Source organism: Sus scrofa, chromosome 1 (genome assembly GCF_000003025.6).
Source record: "Sus scrofa isolate TJ Tabasco breed Duroc chromosome 1, Sscrofa11.1, whole genome shotgun sequence".
Taxonomy (NCBI): domain Eukaryota; kingdom Metazoa; phylum Chordata; class Mammalia; order Artiodactyla; family Suidae; genus Sus; species Sus scrofa.
The window spans coordinates 246,143,179-246,162,781 of record NC_010443.5 but is presented as its reverse complement, the minus strand read 5'-3'; the positions used below and the strand labels follow the sequence as shown (position 1 = coordinate 246,162,781).

Genomic DNA, 19,603 nt, shown 5'->3' with positions numbered 1-19,603 from the left:
GTCAGACTCGTCACCGTTCTGACCTGATTGCCTCTCTCTGGCCACGCTCCAGATGGCTCCTGTGCCTTTTGAAAAGCAAAGCCTAGAATTAATCTTATGTTCAGGCTGTGGTCTGAATGGTTATGAGTCTAGAGGGAGTTGATCTTTATCTCATGCTTCTATCACATAGCCCAGAGTATTCCATTGTGGAAGTAGCACTGTCTTGTTGGCAAGTTGGTAGTAAACTGAAACCTCTATTTCACAGGTATTGTTAAAAGAAGTCTCTTTCACCATACACTAATGCAATTGACTTTTTTGAACCTATATATAAATCATATATATATACACACACACATATATATATATGATTAACCAGAATGAACTTTATGTTTATTCCTGTTACACTGAATTTTGTGTAGTGTTTTATTTTCACTTTGATCCAATAATTGCTTTATTCAATAAGCACAAACAGACTGAATGCTCACTATGTGACTGACTCTGCCAGGCATATGAGATTCAGAGGTAAAGGATCAAGCCTCTGACTCAGAATTACCTTCCTGTGTATTATCTATCCCTCTTGGCTTTTGAGCCTCCGAAATTTGATGTAAGTGTGTCTTCATCTAAATTGTTGAAAAACACAATTGAGTAGGATGAGACTGAGGTGCAGAGCCCTGCGGTCTGAAGCTACAAATTCTTCTAACAGCTGACGAGCCCGCTACCAGCTCCCTGCCTGTGCTTTGTGCTGCCAGCTGTGAATCCTCATAATTGTCCTGTGGTCAAGTCTTTATTTCTGCATTTTAATGCTTGAGACACTGTCGAGACAGACTTTAAAATTAGTCTCGGTATGATGAAACAGTTCTGACATTCATGTTATAAATGCTTACCTCATAAATAGATTACAAGTGAGATTGAACTTGGGAAGACTATAATATAGCATTAATGATGTAACAGACACAATCATCTTTGGGAAGAATAACAGCAGCTTACTTGCTGCCTGTGAAATTGAAATTACTCTGACTGAAAATCCTTTGTTCAGTAAGTTTACCGAGCGTGACACCTTGGCTTATCTGTTGGAAAGACAGAAAGGACATGCAGTTTATAAAATCATCCAGGGGGAAAATGCTTGTCAAAATGTATTGTCCAGTCTTTTGATTGATGGTTTCTATGGCTTCATTAATTCAGAGTTATTCTTCAATGTGCCCTTTATCTGCCCTTTCTTGTCTGATGATGGTAAAGACTTGAGATGGGTCGTATCTTTGTCTTAGGGGTGAACTCAATTTCCTTGTTTTCCCTTTTAGTGCAACTATGTGGTCCCCGCCACGCTGGTCATTATCATCTTTATCTGCTTCCAGCAGAAGTCCTATGTATCCTCCACCAACCTGCCTGTGCTAGCACTTCTCCTTCTGCTGTATGGGTAAGGCATCTCTGGATGGGGCAAGTGGTGTCCAATGTCAGAGGGAAGGCAGGGGACCCCCAGTGGACATGTGTCTTTGTGCCTCACCAGGTGGTCCATCACACCTCTCATGTACCCCGCCTCCTTCGTGTTCAAGATCCCCAGCACAGCCTACGTGGTCCTCACCAGCGTGAACCTCTTCATCGGCATCAATGGCAGTGTGGCCACTTTTGTGCTGGAGCTCTTCACCAACAACGTGAGTTCTGCGGGAGCAGATGTTGGAATGAGCATCTCTGGGAGCCAGAGGATCGTGTTTAATCATGGTCTTACTCTACTTGCCTGAGGTGTTGACACCATGGGCCACTCTGTCCTTTTGCAGAGTCTGTCTTCCCTGGATTTACATAGTACCTCTCTTTTCCCCTTTTTCTTATATGTCTCTGTTCGAACCTTTCTGTTTCCTTTGGCAAGTTCTTTCATACCACTTTCTGTTTAAATGTTGCTTTCCCCAGTATTCGGTCCTCTGCCGTCTTCTTCTTCACTTTAAATGCTGCCTCTGGGTGATCCATTCATTCTGGATGCTTTTACCACCACCTCTCTATGTCTTACATTATCCTCTCTCAGATCGGTGCCATTAGCCCTAACTGTTCCCATGAACTCTGGTCTCACATTCTCACTTGCCTAGTGGATGGCTCTGTTGAGATAACTGAAAGAAACTCCAGATTGGCCAGGTCCTAACCATCTTCTCTTTAGAACCCAGAATTTCTCTTGCCATTCCTGTCACACTGGATGGCATTATCAGCCACCTAGCCACCCCAGCTGGCAGCATTAGAGCCATTTTATATGCGTGGCTTTTGCTTATTTCTCACATTCAGTTGGTCACCTTCCCAGTTCCTCCAACTACAGCTGTCTTAAACAAGGTTCCTTGTCCATTCCTATTGTTGTGTTTGTCTAAGCACCTGAACGTAGCACACAGGGCCTCTCAGAGGTATGCAGCCCTTCCTGGACAGCTCCCACCATACCCTTGCCCAAGGCATGGTAAGCTTCAGCAGAGTTGTTCCTTAAGCCTTCCATACCCTTGTAACTCCTGATTCAAGATCCCCAGATCAGCCTCCCTGGTCCTCACCAGCATGAACCTCTTCAGGGGCATCAGTGGCAGAGAGGCCACTTTTGTGCTGGAGCTTTTCACTAACCCTGTGAGATACTGCTGGATTCTGTGATGCCTTCATCACAGTCTGGTAGAATCTCACTAGCCCTTCAAGGTCGAGCTTGAATGTGAAGCTTTTCTTTCCTGCCTTGTGGGAGGTGCTCTCTCCCTTCCCTGTGCTCCCAGAGCCCACATAATTCATGTCTCCAGTACAACACATATCCAACTATATAGTAACTTCCCATTTCCACGTCTGTCTTCCTCAGAGTTGAGACTGTTTCTTGTTCATCTTTGCCTCTCCTGTGCCGTAGCACAGTGCATCCAACACAGAGCCGCTTACTCAATTGTTAGTTATTTGGCCACTGTTGGAGTGTTATATTCCAGTAGAATTTTTAAAATTCTGACAGAATCCTGAAACTGAAATATTGACCTAGACATGAGCAATTTGCTATTAAAATGCTAAGCAAATATTTTATGATGGTTTTGCTGCTGATTAAATATAATCATGTTTCTAAACTTTGCTCATATTTCTCCATACCCGATAGCATTATTCCAAATTTTCTAAAGAGCAACATTTTATTATGTGATATATCATCGGCTATAGCTACTGCTATTTATTGGTGTCTGAATTCAAAGGTTCAGTGTGACCTCAGGGAATCAAATTTTTTCTTCATTGCCATATTTTACACTTTTGATAAATTTTTAGCCTGAATCACAAAAGACATACAATCTCTCTCTGTCTTATTTTTTTAGAAGCTGAATAACATCAATGATATCCTGAAGTCTGTGTTCTTGATCTTCCCACATTTTTGCCTGGGACGGGGGCTCATTGACATGGTGAAAAACCAGGCAATGGCTGATGCCTTGGAAAGGTTTGGTGAGTGACAGCAGGGGTTGCTGGATGTTTTAATAGCAATGGCCGTTTGCATGAGCCTTGGTACTTTGGCCTTGGTTTTAGAAAGAGGCTGGTGACTGGGCACAGGGCATCTCTCCACTGATAGGGCTCATGACAGCACAGCTGGTTGTGGCACAAGTCTTGGGCACAAGCGGAGGGAGGGTAGTTTTGGAGGTAAGGAAAAAATTGGCTTTAGTTTGGACCCAGAGCCTGATAACACTGGTGGGATTTGTCAGTCATTGGAAAAGTCAAACCACAGCTTTAAGAATTAGATACAGGCCAGAGAATCAGAAGGAAAGATGCAGACTTTGGCTCTTTTAGGAAAATCATGGACCTGCAGATGTGGTCATAATATTACCTTTTACATAGTCTATGAAAAGGTAATTTACTGCAGCTCTTTCTGCCTTTAGAGTCTTTTAAAAAATATTTCTCCTGTGGCCACATTACTATTCTTTATTGACTGGCTCATAGTTAGAGCCAGTTAGAATGGGCTATGCTATTTAATGGGCATAGAAGAGGGACTTTTTTTTTTTTTTTTTTTTTTTTAACTTGGAAGTACAAAGGAGATGTATAAGGAACTTAAGAAATATTTACGTAAGACCAGGTGAATTGAGTCATCAAGTTACATTATATATGCTACTGAAAGGGGCATCTTTTTAAAGTGCTTTCTGATCTTAGTGAAACTTTTGTTAAAATACTGATCCTAAAAATTACCTGAGATTGTTTGCCTTTTTACCAAGGATTTTGGTGTGTCTCATTAAAAAGGAAACATGAGATGTCTTAGATGAGGCTGCAGAGTGAATACACATATGCTCCGAAATTCCAATTGATACTGGGTTGCAATATGTTTTCCCAAAACTTTATCTTAAATCAGAAGATAGTGGAAAGTAGGGAGTCCCTTATTTTTCCTCCTTGTCATGGGCAATAACCAATGGTGTTTCTAGGAACATAGGTGAATTCGAGCCTGAATTTGAGGGAGGGCTGTGGTCTTTGGTGCCTCTGTTCAGACCGCATCTTTGCCTTGTGTCTACCAGGGGAGAATCGCTTTGTCTCGCCCCTGTCTTGGGACTTGGTGGGGCGAAACCTCTTCGCCATGGCCGTGGAAGGGGTGGTGTTCTTCCTCATCACAGTGCTGATTCAGTACAGATTCTTCATCAGACCCAGGTGAGCTTTCTTGCAGCGCTCAGGGAGTGGTGGTGGAGTGTCACGGAGGAGCAGCACAGGGAAACACCCAGCTGGTGGTAGTTCGATTGACTTGAACTCAAGGCAGAATATCAGACTCGATTTTCCTCCCGTGGGCCCCCAACACTGCCAATCCTGGAAACCCTGGAGCATGAATTTTATAGGACCGCTTCAGAAACTGGGTCTTTGACTTGGAACATGACTTGAAAGGTTGATTCTTTTTTAAAATTTCTCCCCCCTCAGACCTGTAAAGGCAAAGCTTCCTCCTCTGAATGATGAGGATGAAGATGTGAGGCGGGAAAGACAGAGAATTCTTGATGGTGGAGGACAGAATGATATCTTGGAAATCAAGGAGTTGACTAAGGTGAGGCAATGACAGGCTATAACAACTTTTCTTCATTTTTTTCAGCTTTCTGTGTTAGAAACTAGCATTTTGCTGACTTGCTTAGTAAAAAGAGCATGCTTCCTAAAATGTCAATTTAATTCTATTTAAAATACACCGTGGGGACTTTGTAATTAAAGAAACCCTACTGAGAATAATTGTAATGCGAATGCTCATTCTTGAGTATATTTGTTTTTCACACTTACATTTTTTAATAATGATTTTTATTTTTTTCCATTATAGCTGATTTACAGTGTTCTGTCAGTTTTCTACTGCACAGCGAAGTGACCCAGTTATACGTACATGTGTACATTCTTTTTTCTCACATTGTCATGCTTCATCACAAGTGACCAGACATAGTCTCCAGTGCTATACAGCAGGATCCCATTGCTTATCCATTCCAAAGGCAATAGTTTGCATCTATTAACCCCAAATTCCCAATCCCTCCCACTCCCTCCCCCTCCCCTTTGGCAACCACAAGTCTGTTCTCCACGTCCATGATTTTCTTTTCTGTGGAAGGGTTCATTTGCACCATATATTAGATTCCAGATATAAGTGATAGCATATGGTATTTGTCTTTTTCTGACTTACTTTACTTAGTATGAGAGTCTCTAGTTCCATCCATGTTGCTGCAAAATGGCATTATTTTGTTCTTTTTTATGGCTGAGTAGTATTCCATTGTGTATATATACCAGATCTTCTTAATCTGTTCATCTGGTGATGGACATTTAAGTTGTTTCTATGTCTTGGCTATTGTGAATAGTCACACTCACATTTATATGTTATTAAAACATACTAACATTGTATATCAACTCAAAGCTGAGGTAGGGAGAATAAAATGATTGATTTTGAGTTTCATGGTCCAAAAAGCTGGTAAATCTCCGTTGCTTAAGAGGAGAGTCTGTTTCAGCCCTTTCTAGGTGCCAGAATCCCAACAATTCACTTTTTTGTGATATGTTCAATATTTGCAAAGTTTTAATAACCAACTTTTACCCTGTAGAACTTAATTTTTTAAATAGCTACAATATCTTTATATATTCAATTTAAAATTATGTAGATATGCGTGGCCGTGGCATAGGCCGGCAGCTACAGCTGCAGTTTGACCTAGCCTGGGACTCTCCATATGCCCCGGGTGTGGCCCTAAAAAGACAAAAGACAAAAAAATTATGTAGATATTAATAACCAATATGTTTTTTAAAAGGCTGGTATTAGGTCAAGAAAGAAAAAGAAATTTCACTTGTATTTTGAGTTTCAGAGTAATTTGGAAGCCAGTTCCCACAGAGGTGGACCAAAGCTTTAGCATATCAAATGTGTGACTTAGTCTTACTGATGAGTCTTATTTCGTGGTGTGCTGAAGTCGTAATTCCCTCTTCCACGTTGTCTGGGACAGTTGTGAGTCACTGCGGCTCATGAATTTTTGCCTTTTGTTGCAGATATATAGAAGGAAGAGGAAGCCTGCTGTTGACAGGATTTGCGTTGGCATTCCTCCTGGCGAGGTAAAGACATTTTGTCTGTGTTGGATTTGCCCCTCTTAATTCAGACTGTCTCTGCTCCAGTCAAACAACAAGGTCTATAAGGGGTTTAAAGTGATTTTATTTTATTTTATTTTATTTTTTTATTTTTTATTTTTTTTGTCTTTTGTCTTTTGTTGTTGTTGTTGTTGCTATTTCTTTGGGCCGCTCCCGCGGCATATGGAGGTTCCCAGGCTAGGGGTCGAATCGGAGCTGGAGCCACTGGCCTACGCCAGAGCCACAGCAACGCGGGATCCGAGCCGCGTCTGCAACCTACACCACAGCTCACGGCAACGCCGGATCGTTAACCCACTGAGCAAGGGCAGGGACCGAACCCGCAACCTCATGGTTCCTAGTCGGATTCGTTAACCACTGCGCCACGACGGGAACTCCTAAAGTGATTTTAAAAGGGGTCTCTGTTTATACCTATGTTGCACAATCAGTCATTGAAAGGTTGGAGACCCCAGATGTCAAAAGTGAATGATTTTGGATAATCTCAGGCAATTTAAGAAAAGCATGCACATCCAAAAAAAGATTTTATGATCCATTCAAGATGATAAGGAAATTCAAATAGACTTAAAAAAATAGATTTTTCTCCCTTCTCATTCATGTTTGTATTCCTATATGCCCTTTAGCCACATTAGATGGATGGCGAAATCTGACTTGGTGGCTTTCATGCTTTTTCACACATTAACTTTGGCCTTACCCTGATGACTCAAATAATATTTACAAATACACCAACACTTAAAATGGTCCCATTATAAAACATATATTTAAATCTCTATCTGATTTCTAAAACATGTAAATATTTGACTCTGTTAAGAATGATGTTTTAGGATCATGTTACATAAAAATGAAGCTGATTTATATTTATATTTATATTCAGATTTTCTGTAGTTTGCTTATACAGCTTACGCAATCTTTTTCAGTGCTTTGGACTTCTGGGTGTTAATGGGGCTGGAAAATCATCAACTTTCAAGATGTTAACTGGCGATACCACTGTTACTGGAGGAGATGCTTTTCTTAACAAAAATAGGTGAGAAAATCAGTCCGTATTTTGCCCTGAAGATTTTTTTAAAACTTTATTTAAATGAATATATTGTTATTTTTTCTGATTGTAACAGCACTATATTGTTTCTAAAAATGTTGAAATGTGGAGTTGCTGCTGTGGTGCAAGGGGATCTGTAGCATAGTTGCAGCTGCAGGATTCAGGTTTGATACCTGGCCCAGCACAGTGGGTTAAAGAATCTGGCATTGCCACAGCAGTGGCATAGGTCACAGCTGTGGCTTGGATCTCATCCCTGGCCCAGGAACTCCATATGCCACGGGGCAGCTTAAAAAGAAAGAAAAAATATTGAAATGTGGAGTTCCCTTGTGACACAGCAGGTTAAGGATCCAGCATTGTCATTGCTCAGGTCACTGCCATGGTACAGGCATGGCCAAAAAAAAAATTTTTTTTTTAAATTTTGAAATACAGTAAGCCATAAAGAAGAAAATAAAAATCATCTATAATCCCTCTGCCTAGAGATAACTACTATTTACATTTCATTTTAGTCTCACTCTATTTTTTTAACAACTTTGTTCAGGTATAATTTACATACCATACAGTTTACTTGTTTTAAGAGTACAATGCAAGGAGTTCCCATTGTGGCTCAGTGGTAACAAACCCCACTAGTACCCATGAGGAGGTGGGTTCGATCTCTGGCCTTGCTCAGTGGGTTAAGTGTCCGGTGTTGGGTGAGCTGTGGTGTAGGTCACAAGCATGGCTCGGATCCCCATTGCGGTGGCTGTGGCTATGGCTGTGGCCAGCAGGTGCAGCTCTGATTCCACTCCTAGCCTGGGAATTTCCATATGCCACGGGTGTGGTCATAAAAAGAAAAAAAAGTACAGTTCCGTGACTTTTAGGCAATTTACAGAGTCGCGTAGCTGTTGTCAACAACACAGGGGTAGAACATCCCTATCATCTCACATCTTTCTTTCTTTTTTTTTTTTTTTTTTTTGTCTTTTCTAGGGCCACACCTGCAGCATATGGAGGTTCCCAGGCTATGGGTTGAATCAGAGCTGTAGCTACTGGCCAACACCAGAGCCACAGCAACATAGAATCCGAGCTGCATCTGCAATCTACACCACAGCTCACGGCATTGCCGGATCTTTAACCCACTGAGCGAGGCCAGGGATCAAACACGCAACCTCATTGTTCCTAGTTGGGTTCGTTAACCACTAAGCCATGACAGGAACTCCACATCTTTCTACTTTATATACACACATAGACACAGTACAAAATTGAGATCATACTATAACTAGATTTTTAAATTTTTTGTTGTTAATGACCGTATTATGAATCTTTCCTAATGAGCTACATACACTAAGATGTATAATTCTACATTGCTGCACAAAATGTGTGTGTACATGCGCCTATAGTTTTTCATCAATTCCTTATTGTTGGACATTGATTAGTTTCTGTTTTTCGCTAAATATGTCCTCGTATTCATCTTGATTATTTCCTCAGGGAAAATTCCTACAAGGTAAAAGCTTATATACTTGCCAAATTGCCTTCTCTAAAGGGTGTGCCAACTATTGATATCAGCATTAGGCTATTTATTTGAGAATGTACAGATCATACTCTAAATTTGTGGGACTTCTCTGAGCTTTTTATATGCAGAAATGGTCAAGGCAATGGCTTTCAAACTTTCCGATCACGACCTGTAATAGCAAACACATTTCACCTCTCAACCGAGTAAATACACAAAAACGCAATAGAGCTTAAATAAAAGTTTTGTAAAACACAACCTACTCCTGCTGCTTGTAGAGCACTCTGGTGTTTCTTATTCTGCTCTATACTGTGCCATTGAAAAAGTAAATTTATTTTACAACGCACTAATGGGTGACTAACAATTTGAAAACAATGGACATGCAGCTACTAGCCAATAAAACTGAAAAGAGCAAATCTAGAGATCTCATGGCTGGATCTCCGTGATCTCTCCGTCTTAGAAGTTTTTTCAGCAGCAGTGTAAAGGAGGTTTAAGAGAATAGAATTTCTAGACTAGCAGGCCTAAGGCTACACAGCTGCTTCTCCAGGCTTGTTCCTAGTCCCAAGCTCCTGGGGTACACAGCAAAGGCAGCAAAAACTACCCCAGGCTACGGTGCCTGGTTCTAAGAAGTGGCTTGGGCTGTGTAGCTGTGAGATCCAGGCATACTCAGTGTCTGTGGACACCACAACCGTAACTCTGGAAAAAGCTGGACCTTGGAGTACTATCAGATACGCAGAGAGGGATGAATACTGCTGACAGGTCAAACTCATTCCTGTCCAGAGGTGGCTGAAGTGTAGTCATCAGATTAGATGTAACATAGAACTTTCTCTTACATCAGGGATTCTTAACCTGAGCTTGGCTTCATAGGCCGTAAAAGCTGCCCTCACCAATATATGTAAAATTGTTTCTGTTAGTTTATTTTTTGATGTCACCAGATTCTCAGAGGGTCTGTGATCAAAAAAACCTTAAAGAGCAGGAGGGTGCCTGGGTTGGGTATTTAGTGGCACCAGGGGATCTGGGCCATGGAGTGTCCAAGCCAGTGAATGGGCAGCAAAAAGCAGAAGGGGTCACCACGAGTAGCTGGGCCTCCCCTGGATCTGAATGGCTATGAAGGAGACTTTGGGCCACAAAGCACTTGGCGCTTATATGTGGGCCACAGACTCAAGTCAGGGATGGATACTTAAGGGTAAAGTCCCAGGATAGTGACTGAGGTGGTTGATAAAGATGGTGCTGGAGTTCCCATCATGGCGCAGTGGTTAACGAATCCGACTAGGAACCATGAGGTTGCGGGTTCGGTCCCTGCCCTTGCTCAGTGGGTTGACGATCCGGCATTGCTGTGAGCTGTGGTGTAGGTTGCAGACGCGGCTCGGATCCCGCGTTGCTGTGGCTCTGGCGTGGGCCAGTGGCTGCAGCTCCGATTCTACCCCTAGCCCTGGGAACCTCCATATGCCGCGGGAGCGGCCCAAAGAAATAGCAAAAAAAAAAAAAAAAAAAAAAAGACGGTGCTGCAACTGGGATGGACCTGGGAATTCTGAAACACAGAAATGCATCTCTGCAGATAGAGGTGTTGGGGGGCCAGGTCCAGGGACTGGGGAGAGAGGAGGCAGGAACCCTGACTGCCAGGAGGGGCTGGTATCCTGGGGGCAGAAAAGGTCCTCCTTCAAGCTGTAGCAAGTGTGCTCACTGGTATTTTTGTCACACATATGCACACTTTATAGAAATATTAGGCAAGATTATCTGATCAGGGAGTATCTAAATGCCTAAAACCTGACCAATTTTTTTTTTTTCTTTGCAGTATCTTATCAAACATCCACGAAGTACATCAGAACATGGGCTATTGCCCTCAGTTTGATGCCATCACAGAGCTACTGACTGGAAGAGAACATGTGGAGTTCTTTGCCCTCTTGAGAGGAGTCCCGGAGAAAGAAGTTGGCAAGGTACTGTGGGCACCAGAAAGCTGGCCTGCCTCCTTTGGCATCTCGACAGTATTCATTATGGCTGTGACTTGCACACATGACCATCAGTTCAGGCTGTTCTTCTTCCTCAAGGATGCAGCAATATGAAGCGTGGGCTCTTAGCACCTACTTTCGGGGTGGGAATCTGGGGGGCGGTGGGGCAGGGATGGGTGGACAGGTTGATGCTAGAGGGCAGAGAAGGGCACAGCTCCTACCCCTGAGAGTCCCTTCCCCTTGCTGTTGGCTCCTCTGCACTTGCTGGGTCACAATTGTAGAATCTGGTCCTACTCAGTGAAAGAGTTTTCATGTGCAAGTGTAAGAACGGGCGATTAAATTACCAAAATGCAGCAAAAGTCAAGGCGCTTTGTATCTCTCTTAGGTTGGTGAGTGGGCGATTCGGAAACTGGGCCTCGTGAAGTATGGAGAGAAATATGCTGGGAACTACAGTGGAGGCAACAAGCGCAAGCTCTCAACAGCCATGGCTTTGATCGGTGGGCCCCCTGTGGTCTTTCTGGTGAGTGTGACTGTGAAGGGAAAACTTTGTTCTGGCCTGAATAGAAGACATCTCTTTTCTGAAGTCCTTTATGTCTGGGATGTGCATGCCTGGTTTGGCAATGGCAACCCCCACCCCCTGCTGAGGGATAGCAGAGTGGCCTCTGAGAACCAGAGGGATGCTCCCTTTGACCTTCTCCTTGACACACACTGGGGTGGCTTGGCCATACCCTCAGATGCTTCAGAAGAGGAAATACCCCAGGGACCTTATTTCTCTGGCATGGGGAACCCCAACAAGTGTGGCTGAGGCTGGATACGTGATTTGACCTTTCTCCAGACCATTCTATGTGCCATCTGTGTTCATCCCCTGAAGATGGAGAGTGTAGATACAGCTTCAAGATCCCCCAGGTAGCACCTGGGTTACAGTTCCTTACATATAGTTAAATGGGAAATAGACGGTTAGACTAGGCAGTGGCCCTTGACCCTTTTTCTTCTGTAGAGGAGAAGAACATTGAAGTTATTACAGGAAGAAGCCTTGGGCTGAGGCTTTAAGGTTATCCAGACTATTTGAATCTGGAATTTGTTACTCTGAGACAAGCAAGTTATAACATTATATAACATTATGACAGGTTAAGCTAGACTGAACTAGAATTACAAAAAAAAAAAAAAAAAAAAAAAAAGGAGAGGGGTTTTACCCAAATTTTAAACTTACTTGAGTAGAGACTTCAGTCAAAAATAGTTTTTAGTATCTATTTGTCAGTTATGAAAAGATGATTGAAATGAAAGGACTTTTTCCCTTCCCTTTCTGTTTATTTGGAGAATTTTAAATTGGTTTAAGAAAATAGAGTGTTCTAGGAGTTCTCATCATGGCTCAGTGGTTAACGAATCCGACTAGGAACTGAGGTTGCAGGTTTGATCCCTGGCCTCACTTAGTGGGTTAAGGATCCAGCGTTGCCATGAGCTGTGGTGTAGGTCACAGACATGGCTCGGATCCTGCGTTGCTGTGGCTGTGGCTGTGGCGTAGGCCAGTGGCTATAGCTTCGATTGGACCCCTAGCCTGGGAGCCTCCATATGCCGTGGGTATGGCCCTGAAAAGACAAAAAGACACACACACACACACACAAATAGTGTTCTCCTTAAGTGATAGATTTCTAAAAGTGAACTGGTTGCAAGTATGAAACATTCTTATATGTAAGATCTGGTTCTCTGGTTCATCAAGAAATAAATAGAATGGTTAAGTTAAAACTTAGGCTGTTTCAAACATACTTTTGCTTTTAAAACCAAATCTATCTTTGATTCTTTTCTACCATATAATAGTACTTACTTTCTTCTAATTACAGGATGAACCGACCACAGGCATGGATCCCAAAGCCCGGCGATTCTTGTGGAATTGTGCCCTAAGTATCGTCAAGGAAGGAAGATCAGTATTGCTTACATCTCATAGGTGTGTAGCAAGGACTTGCCTTGGCTTGTTTGTGTAATTTTTAATTTTTCCAAGTAGTATGTTTGATCATTGTGTAAAAATAGAAAATGCAGAAAGTCAAAGAGAAAAAAAACTGTCATCATCTAACAATGTCATCGTCAGGAAACAACCATCACTATCATTGGGCAATTTCTTTGCAGAGTTTTCCTATGCAAATCTATATACAATGTATCTTTTTTTTAACAAGTGAAAATGCAAGCTTTAGTATATCTGTCAAGTTCTTCTTCACTTAACAACCTTGAGAACATTATTCCAAGTCATTAAATTTATTTGTGTCATCCTTTCTTATAGTTATTAGTCAACGGTATTCCATTAGGATATACCCAAATTTATTTAACTAGTCTTCTTTTGTGTAGACATTTGGACCATTTCCAACTTTTTCCATAAGTGTAAACAGCATGGCAGTGAACAGCATTATCCCACATCTTCATGTATTTGTAACAGGATGCACTTATGCCCTGGAAAGCCAGGAATCTGTTTCTTTGAAATGCCAGATGTCATGGTGATGTTCTGATGGTTATAGGAATATCTCTCTGAAACTAAAACCTCATTCTGTTTTTCCACAGTATGGAAGAATGTGAAGCTCTTTGCACCAGGATGGCAATTATGGTCAATGGGAGGTTCAGGTGTCTTGGCAGTGTCCAACATCTGAAAAATAGGTAACAAAGATAACTGGGGGGGATCCCTCAAACTGAGAAATGGTGTATTTATTCATTTGTGAATGTATACATAGTGGTTCTAAAATAAAGGGAAACAAACGGAACAAAATGGTATAGTGGAAGGAATGAGGACTTAGAATTTGCAAGTAACCGTTTGACTCGTCTTTACCTTTTAATGGTTGTATGTCCTTGGACAAGTTATGTAACCTCTCTGAGAGTCAGTGTCCTCAGAATAGCTTTACCTTCTAGCTTTGTTCTAGAGATGTAATGGAAAGATTTATACATACCAGGTAAAGTTAGAGCATAGGCTTTAGAGTCAAACACAAATCAGGTCCACATCCTGAGGCTTCAGCTCTGAGCTTTGTACTGTGAGCAAGTGATTATCTCTCTGGGCTTTGGTTTGTCTGTAATGTCTGACAGAGTTCACAGGTCCAAGTGAGGAGTCAATGAACTCATGTCCAAGGCACGCCGCATGGTGACTCATGTAGAACAGGTGTACGGTAACTGGTTCCTTCTCTCTGAAACTTATTTCTGGGTCTGTCAGGGACCTCTCTTCTGTTCCGAGTCAGGCTCTCAGAGTCAAATGTTCTTTTGTGACGTTTCCTGAGGATCTTCCATTTGGACTTTGTTTTTCCTGTTTTCAGGTTTGGAGATGGTTATACGATAGTTGTACGAATAGCAGGGTCCAACCCTGACCTGCAGCCGGTCCAGGAGTTCTTTGGACATGCCTTTCCGGGAAGCGTCCTGAAGGAGAAGCACCGGAACATGCTGCAGTACCAGCTTCCCTCGTCCCTGTCCTCCCTGGCCAGGATATTCAGCGTCCTTTCCCAGAGCAAAAAGCGACTCCACATAGAAGACTACTCAGTTTCTCAGACAACACTTGACCAAGTAAGTGTTCAGTGTCCAAAACAGATGGGCTTTTCGGGATGAGGATTCCTGCCCCTTCTCCTTACGTGTCCCCTCCCCCATTAGGGCCCTGGAACAGTTAGACTGAGTGAGCTTAAAGTCCTGACCTTCTACTACTAGTTAGGCTTTTTACCTAACCTCCCTGAATCCAAAAAGGGAGGTGATAATACCTACTTCACAGAGTTCTTGTGAGAATAAGGTACAATACTCATCATAAAAACTGCACTTTATTGAGTCCCCGCCACAGGCCAGGCATTTTGCCAGGCCCCTCATCCCATTTAAATTAGATAACATCAGGTAGCAAATAGGTCCTGGCACATAGCAGATATTCAGGAAATGCTAGTTTTCATCCCTCTTCCCTTTAATCAGGGCTGTGCAAGTCAAAGCAAATAGATGATCGAGCAGTTGGTGGTTTGGGGGGTAATGTAGAAGGTAAGGTTTTAATGGTCAGTGCTTGTTCAAGTATTCCCCTTTCCCCCACACAGAGTTTTCTAGTTAATCTGTTTACAGTCTGGTGTTTTCCTACCTGACCCAATTTCCATATGGAGAAAAACACAGCTAGAATGAAGAGCGCAAGTCTGAGGTATTTATAAGGTCTCTCTTTCTTTTGACAGGTATTTGTAAACTTTGCCAAGGACCAAAGTGATGATGACCACTTAAAGGACCTGTCATTACATAAAAACCAGACAGTAGTGGATGTTGCTGTTCTCACATCTTTTCTGCAGGATGAGAAAGTGAAAGAAAGTTACGTGTGAGGAATCCTGTTCCTATGGGGCGACTGAAAGAAAGGAGGAGCTAGGCCTTCCTTTGTACCATGCGAAGTGTTCCAGAGGAAAGAGCTGGAAGATTTTGTGGGAAGAAGCAAACTGGATACTGTACTGATACTATTCAATGCAATGCAATTCAATGCAATGAAAAAAAAAAAAATTCCATTACAAGGGCAGTGCCTTTGTAGCCTATGTCTTGTATGGCTTGTGAAAAAGACTTGAATTTAGTTTATTACCTTAAGACTCATGTGAGACGCTAGTATGGAACCCAGTGGACATATGGGTTTGACGTACTTTTTTGTTCCTTTGTCTTCTAACTGGGATTGCAACAATAATTCATCAAGTAATCATGGCCAGTGATTATTTATCAAAATCAAAAGGCATGCACATCCTCGTTCATTAAGCCGTGCCATGCCAGGAGCCTGGCTTCCCGGTGACACTGCCACTGCTGGCAATGAGTGTACCAGAATTACGAGTGCCAAGTTGCTCAGAAGGGCTAAAGCACCACGGTATGTCATGCACACTTTTATGAAAGCTGCTCTACTCAGAGTCTATACCTGACATCATCAAATAGCAGGTGACAAAATGGTGCCATGTGTGGGGTAAGCCCTGCTTTGATTCCCTCTCTGACGAGCTGCTGTGGTGGTGGTACTGTGCAACTTTTAACATGCAAATTACATGGTAACATGGAAAAGTGAGATTTGGTTCCATTGTTGTCCCTTGCTTGGTACCATGAATCTGTCTCCAAGGTTCTCTTTCTGGGACTCTTGAAATATATTTAGATCCTGGTAAGAACAGTCAGCGACCACATTGTTGGGGTTGCAAACCGCGGAGGCCAGGGAGGGAGGCCTATGTGCATTTGTCCTGATTGTCTACTATCACGGTACCCGCACCTCAAGATGTTATTTGATACAAGTGTAGTATTATTTCTGGCTTTTCGAATTAATCTAGGATAGGAAAAGATAGAGTCGTATTTTGACAAAAGTCTTTGTTCTTTTAATGTTATTTAGAATTGTAAGTTCTGTCAGTGACTTCTAAAACCTTGGAATGGCCTCTTTATAGAACCCTGTGGTAGAGAGGCATATGGCCACACTGCCTCTCTAGCTTTATTTTCTCATGTAAGTTTGCAAATGGATCTTCTGACTAATGCCTGGGGACTAGAAAACAGTGTGATGGCTAAGATCTCATGACATCATATTTATGTTTCTGTAAGTTTGTTTAGAATATTTTTAGTATCTTGTGCATTAACCAAGTATTTTTTTGAGTGTATAACTGAGTATGTATGGATGGCGTGGGGAGAAATTATGTCTCAGTAGATTTCCTGTGCCATGTTCTTCAGCTCTCTGGTTTACAAATATAGGTTAGTTGGTTGTGTGTGTGTGTGTGTGGTTGTGGGAACCCACTAAAAGAATATTGGGCAGTCCACTTTTTGAAAATAGCAACAATGCAAAAGCCGAGAAAGTTTAAGTGTCATAAAAGTACGAGAGTAACAATGAATACTTTCACAGAGAAGACAGCTAGCTTCAAAACTCGTTGAACAGCACAAAACCTGTGCTTATGGCATTTAGTACCTGCAGATAATTGGCTTTGAAGATCTCAGATACCCGATTCTGACAATCTTAGGTTTTTCATCTCTTTAATCATTTAACCTATCATGAAAAAAACACAGGAAATGCCCCCACACGAAGATGATTTCAGACTTTTCTGACCCAGTTTTATTTTTTCAGTCAGTAAACACTTGTTAAAAATGTTACTGCATTCGTGCTTAATGTCATCTGTCTTGAGACAACAAAAATATGAGAGAACGACTATTTGAAGTTAAAGTGATCTTTCAATATCATTACTAATGTCTCCTCCTTTAAGAAAATTTAAATATTAACTCTAAAGATATTCAGAACTGTCCCAAGTCTTTATTTTTTTCTTTTAAAATTTACTAAATGTTATGTAACTTATTGTTCTGAAAAAAATGACTTTTAGAAATTAATGCCAATATTTTCTAAAATAGTAAACAGGTAATGAAGACATTTTTTTTTCTAATACCTATTGTCATGAGATCATTATATTTTATGCTATCTTTAATGATATAAAATTCATGGAATAATTGTTTCTCCTTAATATTTTTCAAAATCAAGTTTCTATTTTCTCATTTCCCTAGAATCACGTTCTACTTCTATAAACCATGAGCAGCTCCTTTCTTTTACTTCAAGGCCATATTAAAAACAAAATCAAAAGACACTGTGAACTACTTTGAAAAAAAATACGTTTCAATGCAGATTTAAAGGGTTTCTTAAGCTAGAAACAATCTACAGCTATTTATTCATCTACTTCATTAATATTGTTACCTTTTAGAATATCCAAATAGTTTTTAAAATTTTTGTGTGTAAGCCTAATTATAGCAGAAATTTTTACCAAATCTCTGCTCAGTTATGTAAAATTTCTGTATAATCTCTGTGGGAATATAATCGTGAGTTTCAAAAAAATTCTCAAGTGTTCAAAGACTTCAGCTTTTGCTTCTTTTGGACACCTTAAACCTTATTAACTGTGAATACAAAAGAAAACAATAACAAAGCCCTCTATACACAAATACCCAGCATAGGTCATTGTTTAAATAACAAATAGCCAGACCTCAAACGACTGCATTTCAGTATCTGTGCTGAAAGCATATGCATTGTGACTATTAAATATTGCACATCATTCACTGTAATCATTGCTAAAGGGATTGGTCTGTTTTCTTCTTGTGGTTGTATATATCAGGTAAAATTTTTTTCCAAAGAGCCATGTGTCATATAGAATTACTTTGATACTGAGATAGTAATTTTTATTTTTTACCCTTGTTACTATTTACTAGTAATAATATAGTACTATAGTAATACTGCTCTAATTCTCTTCAAAAATGTTGCATCCCTTTTTATAGAATGTTTATACTTCCATAAGGTTTGAGTATTCTTTTGTCCCTTCCAGTATCCTAGGATGAAACTAGGTTTTCATGCTTTTTCTTTATCATTGGCCCTTCATTCCAAGCACTTTATGCTGTCTGTAATGGGATCTATTTTTGCACTGGAATATCTGAGAATTGCAAAACTAGACAAAAGTTTCACAATAGATTTCTAAGTTAAATCATTTTCATTAAAAGAAAAAAAAATTTTGTATTGTCAATAACTTTATATGAAGTATTAAAGGCATATTTCTATGTTGTAAAGTCACAAAATAAAGCTGTGACAGTTCTGTTGTGGGCTTTACCAATTATTTTCGTGCATTCATAGCACCACCTACTGTTAAAGCTTATAAAATCATTGCAAAAGCAAGAAATATCTCCTTGTAGAAGGGAAGCTATTTGGATCAAAAGTAGAAATTAAGAAAAAACAAAATGTCCTGTTAATTAGAAAAGAGAATCCAGGGGACTGCTTAAAAATAAAGGGTGTTTTGCACTTAAGTGGTTCAGTTACAGTAGTAACTTATATTAAGTTTAAGAGGTTTTTGATACATTTATTTTGCTTAATGATGATGTAGCTGCAGAGATCTCTGCAAATAATCTGCAGTTAAGTCATTTAATAAAACCTCCTTACCTCATTTGGCACTGAGGAAGCTACAAAGGCAGCCTTCGGTGCTCTTTTATTTATTCAGCCCAAAACACAAGACACAGGGAGTGTGGCAGGTGTACCGGCAAGGTGCTGGGTGCGGTGGTATTGGGTGAGTATGCAGAAAATAGGAAGACATGGGCAGAGAAACGATCCTTATGGTAGAGGTGCCTTCCCTTCTGTGAAAAGTGCTGTGCCGTCCACAGCCAAGATTAAGTAATGCTACGATGAGATGTGGAAGTACTGTTCACACTTCATAAGCAGACACTATTTCTGAGACTGATGCTAATCTTGGTGCTTGAGGAACCCTGTCAAACAGGCCCTCTGAGGCAGCACAGTGGAGTTGTGGCTCTATTTCTGACCTCTTCTGGATGGCCATGACATGTAGCAAGCAGTCCTCTGATAAGGTGCAGATTTGAACATCTTGGGTGGAAGGATCTTGGCTTTCTGAGTGGGCCTGGTTGACCGCTCAGCACCTGCATCACAGCTGTCTCTCTTCAACTTCACATTACAGCCACTTCAGTGAAATGACAGAAAATTGTGTTTATGAAAAATAGCAAATGAGGGAGAGAAGGAAATATGGAAAAGTAAAAAGGCAAGTTAATTAAGATGTTACTCATGAGTCTTGACCAAAACATCATTCTATTTGGGGTTAGGGGGGAAGCCCCTATGAACATTTACAGGTTCGAAAAAACTCTGGGACCTTTGGAATGCTAATGCATACATTAAATATGAAAAAGAATGAG

The 19,603-nt window shown here is 41.0% G+C and overlaps 1 protein-coding gene across 1 annotated transcript in view; it reads left to right on the top strand.

The window, feature by feature from the left end:
- The window catches only part of ABCA1 (ATP-binding cassette, sub-family A (ABC1), member 1), a 134,216-nt gene extending 115,711 nt beyond the window's left edge, over positions 1–18,505 (top strand). The window contains 13 exon segments of the mRNA NM_001317080.1: positions 1,278–1,393; positions 1,484–1,628; positions 3,270–3,393; positions 4,446–4,575; positions 4,837–4,957; positions 6,409–6,471; positions 7,416–7,522; positions 10,813–10,954; positions 11,352–11,486; positions 12,805–12,908; positions 13,514–13,606; positions 14,251–14,494; positions 15,127–18,505. Of these exon segments, the coding sequence (NP_001304009.1) occupies positions 1,278–1,393; positions 1,484–1,628; positions 3,270–3,393; positions 4,446–4,575; positions 4,837–4,957; positions 6,409–6,471; positions 7,416–7,522; positions 10,813–10,954; positions 11,352–11,486; positions 12,805–12,908; positions 13,514–13,606; positions 14,251–14,494; positions 15,127–15,267 (1,665 nt within the window). The 3' untranslated portion in view covers positions 15,268–18,505.